This window comes from Oryzias latipes, chromosome 17, assembly GCF_002234675.1.
Source record: "Oryzias latipes chromosome 17, ASM223467v1".
Taxonomy (NCBI): domain Eukaryota; kingdom Metazoa; phylum Chordata; class Actinopteri; order Beloniformes; family Adrianichthyidae; genus Oryzias; species Oryzias latipes.
The window spans coordinates 24693064-24709515 of NC_019875.2; the positions used below are offsets into that span (position 1 = coordinate 24693064).

General features: G+C 39.9%; 1 protein-coding gene across 2 annotated transcripts; it reads right to left on the reverse strand.

Annotated features, from left to right (window-relative positions):
• Nucleotides 1-931: 931 nt before the first annotated feature.
• Nucleotides 932-14193, reverse strand: LOC101159857 (angiomotin-like 2a). 2 transcript variants are annotated; one of them, XM_011486830.3, is made up of 11 exons: nt 14058-14193; nt 6353-7141; nt 5746-5911; nt 4317-4461; nt 4138-4227; nt 3255-3550; nt 2986-3161; nt 2780-2875; nt 2501-2691; nt 2268-2387; nt 932-1994 (listed from the first exon to the last, which is right to left on the reverse strand). In XM_011486830.3, exons 2-11 carry the CDS (start codon nt 7057-7059, stop codon nt 1915-1917), a joined length of 2067 nt encoding a protein of 688 aa, XP_011485132.1. In that variant the 5' UTR covers nt 7060-7141; nt 14058-14193; the 3' UTR covers nt 932-1914. The 2 variants fall into 2 exon arrangements, with proteins under 2 accessions (XP_011485132.1, XP_004079391.1); XM_004079343.3 differs by lacking the exon at nt 14058-14193 and adding an exon at nt 7594-7831.
• Between the last annotated feature and the right edge of the window lie 2259 nt (nt 14194-16452).

The following is a 16452-nucleotide window of genomic DNA, read 5'->3' on the forward strand; positions in this document are numbered from 1 at the left end:
TCAACTCTGCTTGTCCAGTCTGAGGGCTTTGGGATTATTTGTATAGTATTTAAAAGAAACTGCTTTTTTTTTGTTTTGTTTTGTTTTGTTTTTTTCTAATAAATGTAAAAAAGTTGCAAAAGTCAGAGTTGTATGATGGATGGATGGATGGATGGACGGACGGACGGACGGACGGACGGACGGACGGACGGACGGACGGACGGACGGACGGATGGATGGATGAAAAAACCTGTCTTATTTTGAGGCCAAAAAATGTGTATAGTGAATATTATTTTTAAAAATGCACATTCCGACTTCTGACAATGAACCAAACTCATCCCAATTACTGGTAAGTCTATTTAGAACAGACAAACTTTTATGGCACCATGCAATCTATTTTTCTTCCCCTTCTGTGCTGCTTGTTTCAGATTGGAAAGTGATGTATCCAGTGGCACATCCCATAATAGCACATGAACACCTCTGGGTGTGGCTTCGATCAGAAGACACTGGGGTATGTAGGTAATGCGGTGCATGTTAGCAAAGATACAGAGGAACTTTGAATGGCATTAGCAACTAATCTGGTAGAGACCTTTCTTTGTCATGTATTGGGTTTCATGTCTCTTTGAGAATGTGATCTATGTCAGGCACGCTATTCTTTGCAAGAAGAGAACAAGAGAGCAGGCCACCCGAGAAAGTTGAACCCACAAGAATGCGGCTCTGGTATTCGCTAATGAAGAGTCCTCTTCTCTGGTGAAACAAGAGAAACGAGGAGCTGGGGTGATAGCAACTCAGGAGTAGCACAAAACATCCATCCTTAGATATTTTATTTCAAAAAATAAAACATAAACTGTTTCCTGTGAAAGAAAAATGTTTGCGTTTTCCAGCTGCATAACACTAACTGCTAAAAAAAGACCAAAGTTCATCTGAATGCAAAATGAAAATACAACCATTTGTATAAAATATATAATATTTATTAAACTGTTTGTTAGTTCAAAGCTCACAGTAAACAAAAAAATCCCCATCAGTAGTGACCAAACCAGCAGAATCACTACATCAGAGAACAGGCTCACAACTACTCAACACATACATACTTTTAAGAGGAAGAAAGGGACAGCATCACAATGAGACACAGGAACTCAACACAAAGATGTGACAAACATCCCGAAACTGCAAACACACATCAGGTCTGTGTTGGTTTTCATCAAACAAAATATCAGTCTTTTTATATATTAAAACGTTCACCGTTCACATGCCTCAAACCTCAGAAGAACCAGCAGCCGAGGTCGAAGAAATGTGAACAGACTAAGCTTTACATCTTATCAATTTTAATTAATCAAACTAATGGGATTCTTCCAAAAAGATTGAATCTATGTAATAGTAATGGGATTACTCAAGATTAACTCCACATATTGTAGAAAGGAGGGGAACGCAGGTCACATAGATACCTCCAAATGAATATTTGTCTAGAAGAGCACAGAGCTTAAGTTAATATTTGGGGTATGTGGAAACCTGATTAGATAAATATGTAGCTTCTTAACTCACAAGGAAAATAATTAAAAAGGATAATAAAAGGGGAAAGCAGCAATTATATATATTTATATATAGAGAGAGATTTATATAAATACTTTGGCATACACTCTCTGAGAACATGTTGCCATATTACAATCCACAATACTGTCCGAGTACCTCAGAAGATTCAACTTTTCTCACTCTGCTAGTCAAACTGCCTGCAGCTGTCCAGCTTGCTGTGAGAAAAAGGGTTAGAGCACAGCTCTGTCCCTCAAATGTCAAAACAGTCTTTTTTTTCCTCCGTTGGCCTCTTTCCTTTACATTCTTGAATCCAGCAGTTTTTCACAACGCTCGCTCCCTTCACAGATACTCAGCATTCATTGCTTTTTTGTCTCTTCCCTCATTCAAAATCAACATTGCAGTTCCTTATATGAAGATTTCTTCTGCATCCAGCTCGTCCAGTCCTCTGAAGGGGTTCAATGGTAACTTCTTAGAGGCCGCCTTGTCTAAAGCAAAAGAAAGAATAAATATTTTGAGAGTCACAGATTAGACTTCCATCTACTAAAAGGTTAAAGTGCATGTTCTACACATCTTAACTGTTTCTAAGAATCCACGTGACCATCCTTTGGTACGGGCAGATGCTGTATGACTGGACTGCCAATTCAAAGCACCGTTAGCTATCGTGAGTTTGGCCCAAAAGCTGCTAACGGTGGTAAAGCCGCATGTGGCACTGTCTCTTCAATCCTTAAGTTTTATACTGAAATTCTAAAAAGACTCACCACTGTTAAGCTTAGTCATGCGGGGAGCCTCTCTGGATTTAGATACTTCCAGCTGCCGTCCCAACTTTGAAGGTTCAGACTGACGGTCTGGTAATGTCGGATCGTCTTTGAGACGTTCATCTAAAAGACGAAATCACACACAGTTTTAGAAATATCCGTCAGACTTGTCTGAGCAAATGTAGACAGACTTAACCTAAACAACCAAAAGAAAATGATAGCATTAATCCCCTCACCTGTACTTGTGGTGCACATGGTATTGATGGAAAGAGTGGAGGAGGCAGGTGGAGGAACTGGCTCTGTTGAGTTGTATCTGTTTGTTTGGGGACTCTGCTCCTCCTTCTGACTTTGATCCTGGTGCAGCCGCTGGTTAAGGATCTTTATCACAGCATCTTTTTCTAGAATCTGTGCATAAAGAGCTCTGATCCTACATGGAGAAGAAACATATGAAGAGTCAGAAAAAACATATCAATCTGTGACAGATCAGAACGTTCTGCATTTGTCTGAAAGATCACCTGTTCTCCATCTCCTGATTCCTGTGATCAGGGAGGTCCTCATTGAAGCTGTTGTTGGAGGAGTGACAGGGTGAGTGGTTGATGATAGTGGTGTCTCTGCAAAAGAAAAGGCACATGTTCCTGGTTTTAGGGTTTGAAAAGAAATTCTGGATCATGCTCTAAAGCCCAGCTGTCTCTGTTAGGACCAAGCAGCAACACTTGTTTACCTCTGAGCAGCAGCAGTGGCAGCCACCTCCATGGCAAACTGCCTCATTGTGCTTTCTTCCAGATATTTCTGCTCCCAGCGCACCATGTCTGCTTCCAGAGCCAGGATTCTCTCCTCTCGCTCACGCAGGCGCTCTTGGAGAGAGCTCATTGTGACTCCAGGAGGCTGAGACTGCCTCTAAAAATGAAATACAAGGGAAATGTATAAAACACTCAAACATTATGTTCATATACTGAACAGCAGCTGTTGTGTCGCCACAAAGAGCTTTACCTGCTGTGCTCTCAGACTCCTCAGCTCCTGCTCCAGCCTCGTCCGAAGCTTCATCTCCAGGCTCTCCCTCTTCTCACATGTGGCCTGCAGCTGCGCCAGAGCACTCTGAAGTCTCTCCACCTTTTCAACATACGCCCTCTTCCTCCTCAGCTCTTCTTCGAGCTGGCGACCTCGTGCTCGAGCTGCCTCCAGCGCTTCCTCGAGCCGCTTCGCCCTAACGTTCTGCTCTTCCACATTTGTTTGCAAACGCTGCACTTCTCGCTCCACACGCTCCCGCTCAAAGTTCTGCTCTTCATCTGAAGGAAATAAAATAACGCTTGTTAGGTTTGAAGCTTAAGACAGCACTGAAGAATACAATTTAGCTGTTTTTTGTTTGGCACATGAGATTCTTTAAAGAGTTCATAAAATGTATCAGCATTGCTACATGGCGGCAGTGTTCTTCATTTGGGAAAATACTCCTGGAATGCTAAAAGGAAGAAAGAAGAGGAAGGACGGGGGTCAGCGGCTTATCCCTTTGAATTGCATAGCACAGAGCATTCCTTATCAAGGCCATGCAAACACAAGCACTCTGCTGGAGTCCAGTTCCCTTAGTAGACACCACAAATCACGCTCACAACAGGTGGGGAGAACCTCATTCCTGCCACCTCCTCTCCTCCCCTAAGAATCCTGAGACTTCTCATTACCTTTCACAAGAAGGAAAGTGGACTGAATTTCCTATCAGCCAGTAGTCTTACCTCATAAACTAGGATTATTAAAGTGAAATTTGATGTTGTAAATAAAAAAAGAACCACCCAGCACTATGTTGCAATTCAGTGCAGTCCAGTACTTGGTTGACTTCTAGTTTGACGCAATAAGGTTTCTTGCAGTTTTCTGTCCTCCTTACTTTGTTCAAGAAGTTTCGCCATGATGTGCTGGTTATGGTCGGCGGCCTCTACTTCTTTTGCAACATGTGTTCTGGCATTTTCAAGGTTTTCTATAATAAAAAAAAAGTTTGAAAATGAGTTTAAATCATAAATGAAGACGGTGTCTCAGCACTGACTCCATGTTGGCCAGGATTTATACCTCTGAGATCTCTGTTGAAATCTTGCAGCCGCCTGATCTCAGCCACCAGCCTCCTCCTGAGCGTCTGCTCCAAGTTCTCTCTCTTTTTGCTGCCCTGCATCAGTGTCTCGTAGGCCTCTGAAATACGCTGGATCTCCTGCTCCAACTGGAAGAGGGCGAAAACAAAGGAGGGGAAAAAAAGGAAAGAGGAATTTATACTTCTTCACATGTTAGAAAGACACATAAATGTTGATTCATGTTTTTACAAAGTATATATAGTTATGTGTGTTTACAGAGCATTCACTTTGGTAGTTTAAAATAAGGGTTAAGTTAAGCCTAAGATTAGGGTTAGATAGGTTTGAGTTTTGGTTACAGTTGGAGTATGACTCCAAGAAATTAAAATAAATCTGTGTAATGCCACAGCTGTGTATCTGTGTGTGGTATAATTCTGAGAAGGAATTCGAGCTTGCACCACTCCCTGTGGGACAGATTTATATCTGCATTCCTGAGGCGGATAGCTTTAGTTCCAGGTGTGTGCGCGCACACAGAGGCATACATGTACACAATTATATCGCATGCTAATGAGGATAAAACAAAGGTTCCCTCATATAGACACAGATTGTGAGAAGGCTGCCAAAAGAGGGAAGGTGTGCACGCCTGGCTGGGTTGTGAAAAATGGCAATGAAATACCCACCATTACAGGAGTCACTCAGGCATGTTTACTCAGGGCTGCGGCCTGACAGAAAATTTTCCAACCCTGGCAATTATCATTCTTTAACGCTGAGACAAGAAGGGAAACCATGTGACATAACTCCACCATAGTGGAGTTGATTTACAAAGTTTGGTTGAGGTGTCAAGTGTCACTCAGGTTGTTTTACCAACTTCAACAAGTAATTGTGGACCTCTCTGGTCAAATCATGAAAAATGAACCACAATTTAAAACAGGAGAACATGGAAATTCTGACTCGTACTCATCAGTTTAACACCACCACCCTACCCCCTGCTACAGGGGCCCAACCTGCCTAACATCTACTCAGTGAGGATCACTTTGAATGCTCTGTGTGGGGGGCCTAGGATGCTCTGAAAATCTATGGCCTCTGTGGTACTAAAGCTTGGACACGCTTTCTGGCCTCTGCCAGGTCAGAAGCGCAGTAAAAGGAGCATGTAAACACAGTAGCTGGTTGTGACCTCTGTTTGTGCCTCTGTAGTGAGAAATGTAGCAGCTGCTGATCTCATCTGGAGGTCCAGATGAATGGATAAGCCTGGATTTGGATAACAGGAAAGCAACTGTTGTGTGAGCTTGAGTTCCACAGACAGGTGTGTCAGTGTAGTTTGGAATTCTCTCTTGTTGGGGTATTCATTTTTCTTTAAAATATGTCCAATTTTCCCCCTAAAGGAGATAGAACTTTTTTTTCCCATGAGTCGTGCCATCAAGCACCATTTCTCTTACCTTTTGAATGCGGCCTGTTTTCTCCCTGTGAGATTCCAGCTCCTGCCTGAGCCTCTCATTTTCCATCAGCAGCAATTCTACTTGATTTGGTTCTTCCAACCCAGCAGGGGGCAGGCTATTGAAAGTGTAGCAGGGGACTTCAGTTGACTGACCAGACTGCACATATCTATAAGAGAAACACATTTCCAACTTAGAGGCAGCTCCCTCTCTCAGCATCACAGGCTCTGGGATGATGTCTGACTAATGCAGTGCACTAAAATAAATGAATTAGCAAGCCAGCTGATCAAGGCTGCTGTGGGAAAAGTCGAACCCACACGAAGGATAATAGGAGTAGCCAAAGCACCACAAGCATTTGAGATAATCTTGGATGCCAAACATTGCAAACACTAACAGGGTTGGGCTTGTTCCACTGGGAGAATTTCGAAATAGGATTCAGTAAGCAGGTTACAGCATGAGTCACATCAAAAGTATGTGTTTACGCGTGCAAACACAAAAGCAAGTGTTGGGCGGGCTCAAAAATAAAACCACTGAATATGATGTCATGTTACAGTAGTCTAAAGGAATGCATGCACAAACACAGACAAGTTGATCTAAAACAGATGGATACCTGTGCTGCTGAGCCTGCACTGGTTCCTGGACCTGATGAGGGATAAATCCTTGGCCGTGGATGGGGGCGGTGTACTCTGGGGGTGGGTTGCGTTTGTCCTGGCTTGGTGCTGTGCTCTGGAAGCACTGTGTTGGGTAATAGGGAAGTTCGGGGTAGCTGTGAGAGATGCTTTTAACAGTCTCTGCATCTCTTCTCTCTAGAGATAACTGCATTCGATGCTCACTTAGTGACCGGACATGGCTGCAATTCCGCTCCAGCACATTTGATTCTTCGTGAAAGACTCCGTCATGCAACAGGAGGTGCCCCTCATTGAGCTGCTGCATTGGCCCCATGGGGTCCCAGTGAGAGGCCAGGTACTGAGAGTGAGCTTTGGCCTGCTCATATGTTGGCAGCTTCTCCCCATGCAGTTGGTAGTCACTCTCTGAGTGATGGTAGTCTCCTTGATACTCCTGGCCTTGAGGCTCCTGTCTGGCAGAGAGCTGAGGGAGCAGCGAGTCCTCCTGGCTGAGACTCTCTAGAGAGGATCGAGGGGTCCGGCTCATGTCGCCACCACTGCTGGGTCCACTATTGCTCCCACTGCTACCTCCACGCAGGGCCTGCTGCTGGATGGCCAATAAGGTGCGGGTGTCTGTGGGGTTCCCATAACGAAGCTGCTCTTGGATCAGTCGGTGTAGAACAGTCCCGGACGGTTCTTCAGTGGATGACATACTACTGTGTTAGCACGTTTTTTTAGGGGATCAGCAGATTTTCTTCTCTTTAGTGTGAAAATAAATAAGAACTGCTTTAAACCTGAAACATAGACAAACAATGATTTTTATTTCAAGTCAATAAAACAAGCAGAACTTGAATGAAACTTTCAAAAAAAAAAGTCTCCAAATAAGACTGCCTTTAAGGAAATATAATATTACTTCTATATATAATGACTATTTTTTTATGGCAAGCTGGATGGAAACTGTGTGACCACGTTTCCTTTTGACAACAGCGACAACATTTCGGTGTGGTGTTCATTTCATGCGCCATTCCACTCTCACGGGGGAGCACAAGCGCACGAGTGGCTTTCCTTCCTTCAGAGGTTCAAATAGCGTTTTTGGAACGCTAAAAAATACAAGTTTAGAAACTCTAAAACTGTTCCTGTCCTACTATCTTAACTCCGCGCTACAAAACAGCTTCTTTGTCCGTGTTCTTGAGCTCGTTTTCCTTCACGAAGCGCGCCACGTACAGAAAACAGGCGCTCCTCTTACCCGCTTACGCGCGCATCGCAGCCAAACGCTCCTGAAGGTAAATAAATTCCAGTTATTCCCACTGTTTCCACAATCAACGGTGTCTCATGTGGTTGCCCGCCGCGCTGCTCTTTTGCTTTAAAGTGACTACGGGGAAAGCAGGCGGTGATAATAAGTAACTGAGGAGGGACTGCGGTCGGAATGCCAGGAATGTCAAACGCGAGGTCCCTCGGGCATCAAAAGCATAAAAACCACGCGGGAGGGGGGAGGAGGGAGCTGCAGGGCGCTTTATAGGGCCAATGAAGAATGAGCAAGGAGCGAACGAAAGCAGTGGACACTTTTAAAAGCAGATAAATGCCCATTTTAGTTTGTGGACTAAAAGTTTTCTTTTTTAAGTTACTCTAATCAACTTTTCTTGTACTTGAGTGATGGTCCAGGATGGGAAAATGTGGAAAAATACATGTGAAAGAAGTTTTGCACTTAAAACGTTTCTTTAGAAGATGAGTCATTAGTTGCAATGTAGTAAACGCTTAAAAAAGTACTTATTAGTTATCAATAACAGCACACACTTCTCTGTTAATTGACAAACATATTTAACAGAAATGTGTGTTATTTTCTTTTGGAAACGTTCTTTTTTCACTGAAGTTTAAAAGCAGCAATACATATTACGTGATATCCACTTTGGAGTGGTCTCAAAAAATATTGGATCTCTTCTTCTGGATAAACTAGTTCTAACAAGCGCAATTAGTGGAATGTACAGAATGCTGTACCTTTAAGGGTTCAATCATTACAGCCCCCAATTGTACACTTTGTTCTGGGCTAATTCTCAGAAAAATGTTCCAAAAGTGACCCACTCCTGACACTAAACGTTTTGGGTCACTGTGCAGCCTGTAGGGTTTTAGCTTCAAATGTTCCAAGTTGATCGTGTTCTACTGCTAATGTAACAAGGATAAGCATTAAACACAGTGTGGCAGCTCGCCGTTGGCCTGAAGGAATCTCGCAATGTGGCTTTCAGTGCAGGTCACTCTCGGGTGAGTACGAGTATGTTGAGGCTGTTGCATGCTCTAGATGTGTGTGTATGTGCACGCGCGCTCGTGTGTGTGTGTTTTTGTGCATTGAGCAGCTGTCTTCAGGAATCTGAGATCTTTGTAACCCCATTAGTACAAACACAGAGGTTCTTTGTACCCAACATAGTACAGAGCCTGGAGGATGCCACCTTTTTTTTTTTTTTTTTACTTCTGTTGTGCTAATTTACACTTCCAAATCGCTAACCTGCTGCTGTCTCTCCACTTAGACGAGATTACATTTAGGAGCAACATTTAGAAACAACCAGCAAAACACATTTTAAGGAGGGAAAAAAACAAGTTTTAAACTTTATTCGTGCTGCAGCCTGCTTGAACTTTGCTGTTTTACTGTTTTGACCACAACTTTTAGTGTCTAGCCTTTAAAAAAACTGAGGTCTCTGTCCCAAAATGACGCACATCTCTTTAGGCAGAGGAGGAAAAGGCAGAAACAGGGAAGGTGGTTACATCTGCCAAATCTGCATGCTTCCCACAAAGTTCCACCCTTCCAAAAAAAAAAAAAGAAAAGTGCAATCTGCTGTGAAAGCATGATAGAACGGAGCACAAAAAAGGCACAGCTATTGATTGTCATATGTTGCCACTGGCCCCAGGCTGATAATCTTATTAGACCTAAAAATCTATAAACCCCAATGAGATTATGTTGAACTGTTGATAATGTCCAATATCATGTGTCTGGTATTTTCACTTTCCTCATTTAGACACGCATTGCCAATAGTATTATTAAATAGACTGTTTCCAAAACAGACATGCTGTCTTTGTTGGGATCGATGACTATATCAAAAAGGAGTTTTAGTTTGTTTCCTTGCTGTTGCACACGGTGAAGCAGCACAGTTTCCACCTTTTCAAAAGCCTGCTCATGTCATTTAACACCCCCCCACTACTTCCTCTTTGGATAGAAGTCAGTGTGTGTTTGTGTGTCTGCAGGGGGGACAACGCCTCTGGTCATTTTGTTCTCCATTGTAACACACTTCCTGTGAACTTGCTGAGGAATGTGAGGCTGACCCTTTGAGAATCGTGTTTGCTTTTAACCTCTGCAGTGGAACAACACCCAAAATGTTACACCAAAAAAAAAAAAAAAAAACTGTCTTTGTCTGTCTGGACATGCTGGATGGAACTGGGGGCTGAGCAAAATTTATATTTCTTGGTTTATTCCCTGCTAGTCTAAGGGAGAAACCACTAACATTGCAAAATAGTTGCTAAATATGACAGTCTTTTAGGTTTTCATGGGAATAAGACACCAAATTACATAACTAAAAGCATTGGCTCTAACTTTACTGAGCTGTGTTTTAAAATGCTAAAAAAAATTCTTAGTGAATAAATGACTAAAAGAAAAAGAAATATGTTAACGAGTGTCCTTAAAGAGACACACTTCTGTGTCTGAACATTATTTGATTAAAAGCATTATTTATCTCACTAAACTACCTCCAGTACAGTTTTAGCAAAGCAACTGAACACTTTACATCCTTACATTTTAAAATGTGTATTTTATTTAAAAAGTGACAAATACAGTTTTTTTGTAAATTTGGTTAGTGCAAAACAAATAAAACAAGCAAATATTTGACGGATATTTAACCATTTGTTTAATTTCTTTTCTTATTTTGATAAGCCGCTTTCATTTTCCAAGTTTCTGGAGTTGAGATACGCAATTGCATTTGCAGACATTGAAAAAGAGAAAGCCTAATCTTAAAAGAAAAACTTATATAAAAATACTATCATTCTTATTAAGTAAATATTTGGACAAATAAAAACACTTTTGAATCCATTTTTGTGTTGTATTGCATCAGACAGAGTGTGTATTCTTTTTAAATGTACTTTCTGACTCTGCTGCTGTGAGCTTTGTGGTGTTAGTCTAAAAGATTTTTAACATCACTGCAGGGCAGCACAGCACAGCACAACTTTCATGCAGTTCTAAGAGGCGTGTTAAGTCACCTTTCAGGGTGGCCATAACCTCAAGCCTTCCTGCTATCGATACGCTTGAGGCTGATATGCAAAACGACACTGAAAGTGCCTGAAAACATTTATGGGGTTACGCTCGGGACACAACCATCAAGAAGAAATATTGTTACAGCAATTACAACAACCTTAAAGAAAAATGATTATAATTTGCATGACAATGTTTTTAAACTTATGTTATATTAGGGTTTTTTAAAGAACTCCTGAACTTATTTAAATCACACTTTTGAGTAATTTAAATAAGTAAATGAACTCCTAATAATGTTTTTCCACACTTTATAGTTCTGATTTACTTCTTATTAGATATAACTTGTGCTTTATTGCAACCTTTGGTGTCTTTTTATTGTATGATTTTTTTTGTTTGTTTGTTTTTTAATATGAGGAAAATAATTATTTACAATTTGACAACACGGATCAGCAATATTTAGTTTAAATATATTTATCATCATTCATGGGTAAAATGTATTTACCTGAAATATTTATTTTCCAAGTCCTATTAAAATGTACAACGTATGGTAGTTCGTAAATCTGACTTTTCTGTTTTTATTGCTTGTATATTTCTCTAAAACACTGTAAGCGTTCAACAATTCCAGTTTTTACACAATGGGTAACATCAAAATGAAAACAAAGATAATGGAAGCGTCATAGAAGGAACTTAATTCTTTGACTTTTTAGAGCATGAAAGAACAATTTTACAAAATAAAATTTAACGTCTCTCACACCACCAGATATGCAAAATGTTGATGTTATGAAAAACCTTTTTCTCAGATAAATGAAATTAGCAAAACCTACAAAATATACTTAGAAATCTATTTCACATTTATGTAGAGGTTAAAACTGTTGACATTTTCAAGTCCTTAGTTTGTTATTTCTGAAACTGCATGTGCAGATAAATCCAGACTGCTGTAATCCCAAGCCTACAGATTCTTGACTGATGGTTCATTGTCTTGTTTTACTTTTTCTCTGTCTTACTCCCCTTTGCTCATACATTTTAATTGAGACATCTCATAACTCTTCGGTGAGTGTGTCCATTCAGACGGAAGGTTTGAAGGCGTGTGGTGTTTGTGGGATAAGTGTTACACCAGCAGATAGGTGGAAAAGAATGAGCCAGAATGGAGGACAAGGTCATCTGATATGGCGGAATTGGTGAGGAATGTAACTGATAGTGATGGAAGGAGTAGGATAGATTCCTCTCTCTGGCTCTCACATCCCTGCACCACTTCCTCATTCACACAAGCACACAATGGACAAAGAAAAGGTGTGCTGCCCTCAATATCCTGTTCTCAGGAAACCACAGACAGCAAGGTTCCCCATTTATAAGTCTCCACACTTGCAGAGTTAGTTCCACAGTTATGCTGGATAAAACACCATTACTTTGACATCTGTTGAGTTTACTAGTGTAAAAAACAAACAAAAAACTGATGCTTTCTCATGAAGATTTGCATGTTGCGGCAAGTTTTGCTGTACTTGAGGGAATTTCCAGACAGGCTAGCTTCAGACATGACTCACGAGAGATAAATCCGTTAAGGTGATAAATAAGTAGTCACATTTATGACCCATTTAAAGGGAAGTTTGATGTTTGCTTTTTACTAGTGGGATAGTAGTATAGACTTTTGAAGGAATTTGGACTTAAGAGATATTATAACAGGTGTTTAGAAAAGATAAAAAACATTTTTCACTTTTGTTATGAGTCCACCCTTAGCTCAGATATTGGTCGGATGTGATGACAAAAGTTAAGACAAAAGTGATTGTATGACCTAACCTTGTGAACATTTTGCAGTCTTTGACTCTGTTTAAACATTTTCTTTAAAATTTGTTTTTTAAATCTGCGAGTCTTTTATTTTTTTCAATTCAGTCTGTGTTCACAGTAAACAAACTTTAATACAGAAACTTTAATAGCTTTAAATGGTTTAAAAGTAGACCAACTTTACTGTTCAAAAGACTTTGTTGGCTGTTTCTTTTCATTTTTGTGTTTGGTGATGTTGAGAAAACATCCCAAAGAATTAAAAGTTTGTCTTCCATGAAAAATATTTTAGGCTTGAAATCCTCAACACCGTCCAAATTGTTTCGAGCATGGATACAGAAATATTCTGTTGGGCTCTCAGTGGATCTTGTTGATAGGAATACTAATTTCTACCCAATTAAATTGGGATTGGAAGGTTAATTTTGGCACTAAACCTCAGGATTTATCCAATGGTTAGTCTGTAACTTGATTTACTATGTTATGAATGCTTTTCTGCTTAAAAACAACATTTCCTGCAAGTAGTTTGGCATTCTGGACCTCATTATGTTTGCGAAACGCTAAGATTCACAGCAGATCATTGAAGTGTTAAAAGAATATGTGTAGACTTTTGGATGATTTGTAAATCAAAAAAGTCCCAGTTGTAGAATTGAATGGAAAATTTTTTGTGTATTGTCTCATGCTCCTGATCTAATTACTCCAATAGATGGTTTCACTCTAACTAAAAAGTCATCTAAATTTGGTCACTTTTAGAAGAATTAAATGATTGTCTCCATTGGTATTTAGCATAGGTTGTTACACAAAGTAATTTATTGTGTTATTTAGGACCAAATGTATTTTCCAGAAGGTTTAATGTAAAAAAGAATTCTTAAAGAAATTAAAATTGTATTGATTACAATGTAATTGTATAGCTTTAAATAATCAAGTTAAAAATATCAATTAAAATTTAGCAGATTAGTTTAGGTTGAATCATAAACTTGAGAGTCTGAATAAATGTATTTAAGTTTTAGACATCGTAGCCCAGTCCACTGATTCTAAATTTACTAGTTTAGAAAAGAATTTCTAAGGGAAAGGAAATGCTGCCACAGATTTTAAACATCTGTCTTTATTTGCTCTAGAAAATCTTTCCTTTTGGTCCTCTTTTATGCTTGTTAAGGTAGCATTTAGGCAAACCGTAATGTAAAAAACGTATGTAAAAGCCAATACACCTTCAAGTTATGAGTTTATGCAAGATTCTTTAAATTCTTTTGTTGTGTCATGCATTATAACATTTTTAGCATTGCCCCTATTTTACATAGTCTACATATTTGTGATGCCATGGAAACCAGACTGTTTCCTTTTACACGGAATATTTGGTTGGTCTAGTCAGACTCATCCTTTTCAATTTTCCATGTAGTTTTCCTCTCCTTACTTTTCCCACTTTTCCTTGCTTTCAGTAAACTGAAAACAACTTATTACAGTTGTGTTGGTATTTGAAGGCAGACTAAAAAAGTCAACCGGCAAGAAGTAAAACAAGTCTCAAGGTTGTGCCACAGGCGGCTGTTCACCTGACTTTCAAACACTTTAAACCATTATTATAGTTTTATTTTAAATGTTTCATGAGAAAAGAGAAAAGATTCTTTGTAAAAAAATAAATACATTCAAGAGGAAACTGAATCGAACTAATTATCAGTCCTCCACACAGCACAGAGGTTCCTATAAATACTGACCTTCTGAAGTCTGAAAACATTTTGCTGCCTTCTGCCCCAGAGACAACAAACCGGCTGCAGACGAATGATGGGGCAAAAAGCCACTGCACCCTGTCCTAAAACAGTCCCGCACCCCAGCGGGCTGCTACCCTCCAGGTCACTAGAATGCCAGTCATTCATGCAGGCCTCAGCTTGTATGCCCCCAGCAAATAGTTGTGCCCCTCTGCTGCTGAGGCTGCACATAGCATGTGATCTAGTGGCTGGCTTTGGCCAGCGGCACCATGGAAAGAAGGTGAGAGAGAAGGCTCTGTGTCTGCATACAAGCTCAGCAGCTCTGAAAATGTACCAGGGGCTTTCCATGCACTAGAGGCAATGAGGGGAATGTGGGCTGGGGTAGCAAGTATGGGGGGTCTGTGAGGGGGCAAAGGGCTGAGCAGGTTGGTGTTGTGAGTGGGGTGATGGAAGGAAAAAGATTTTTATTTTTTTCATTTTAATTTCAACTATAAAATTGTTGGAAAATGTCGGGGGGGTTAGGACATCTTTGGTTTCATAGAAGATTAAGGTACCTAAATTAAATATAAACCAATTTAAGGTTTACAATTTTTTTTACTGGTTCCAGTCACTTTTACTTTTTGTATTCTCTTTGTATGTTTTAGCCTTATTCTAGTTATACATTTTTCTTTTTTAAATGGTAAGAAAAATGCTAGAAATTCTAGATACCTTTACTTTTTAACTACTTTCCTCATTGTGGGATCAATAAAGTTTTCCATCCATTCATCTCCAGAACCTGCTGAATCCCTTTGGAATCCTGGGGCTGCTGGAGCTAACCCACCTACAATTGGGGGGGAGGTACCTCATGGACAGCATGTTGGAGGCCCACACATTTACATGCACACCTAGAGGCATTTTAGAAAATTCCATTATGCATTTTTTTGGACTGTGAGAGGAGAGTGTCTGGAGAAACATCCACACATGTATGGGGAGAACATGCACACTCCACACAGAAAGGACCCAGCTGGGATTTGAACCAGTGTCTTTTAGCTGTAAGGCAAATGTGCAAACCACTACGACACTGTGCAGTCTTCAATAAAAATTGATTTTATTCTTTTCGATAGCAAACAAAAAGTGACAATTGTTATATTTTTTCTATTTATTTTGTAAAAAGAAAAAAAAACAATGCTTTAAACAAGTATAAGTTTTCAGTACCGCCACTTTACTAAGTTGATGTAAACAAACGTTTTTGTTTTTTTTGACAAGAGCAAAGACAGATGATATCATTTTGTAAAGTAGACCATAACCAAAACACTAACGCTTTTATGCATTTGTTGTAATCCTATGATAAAGTTCTTAAATTTCCTATGAAGTTTGACTTTTGATGATTTCACATACATCACTACAAGTCTTTGTTTGCCAAAGAAAAGTGTGAGTGTTGCAGCACAGACACATGCCCTTAAGAAAAGCTAAACTTCTGGCTCTGTTGTGTAGATCAAAAGTGTCAGCTGGCCAAAGCAGCCATGACTTCCAGCATTGTTGCTAACAGTTGAGTCAGGATGATTCAGTTGTGGGATATGTTAATAGTTTCTACTCGACGTCTGGATGTGTCTGCTGATGCACAATGTCTGCATTGTATTAGTTAAAGAAGGACCTTATGTTATGTGGGGTTTTTTTGTGACATGGTTTATTGTTAGAACTGAAGCAAAGGTCAGGGTGAAAATTTCCAACACTGTGATTAATTTGAAACATCAATAATATGAAAGAAAAAACTAAACTTTGAATCTCTGGAAAGTTAATGAAGACTGCCTTTATGCACTGACCCACATAGATAAAGCAATAAGTAGATCTGCTGTGTCTGCATGTTATTGGAAGACAGACAAAGTCAGTAGTGACATGTTTGAGGGCCTGCTTGAATGTGATGTGTTATCTAAGCATTTATACTGATTTGTGAGTTCCATAGTCATTTGACCAGAAGCACAGATGTAACCTTCTCTTTAATAGCTGTTCACGTAACGCTGATTAGTAATGGATAATTTCATGATCCTTTTTGGTTCACTTCACAGCAAAATTTCTTAAGGAAAAAAAATCTGCTTGGCTGCATTAACATATATTTTTGAAGTGTTGGTTAGAAAGAAACTCAAAGTCTTAACTGCTTCAGCGAGTTCTTTTAGGGTGCCCAGATTCAGGCCTAAAAATAGCGATGCAGCATTTTTGTGTTTTGAAGCCAAAATCTGAATTTGTAAGAGACTCTAAACATTTTAAAGTCCATCCATCATCTATGCCCAGATCAGATGGGGCTTTCTGGAGCCTATCTCAGTTACTTCAGGGTGACTGCAACCTGAACAGTCCATCGCATGGCCACACACAAACCAACAACCTCTCACACTCACGCTTCAGAGTCACTAACCTATGAAACATGGCT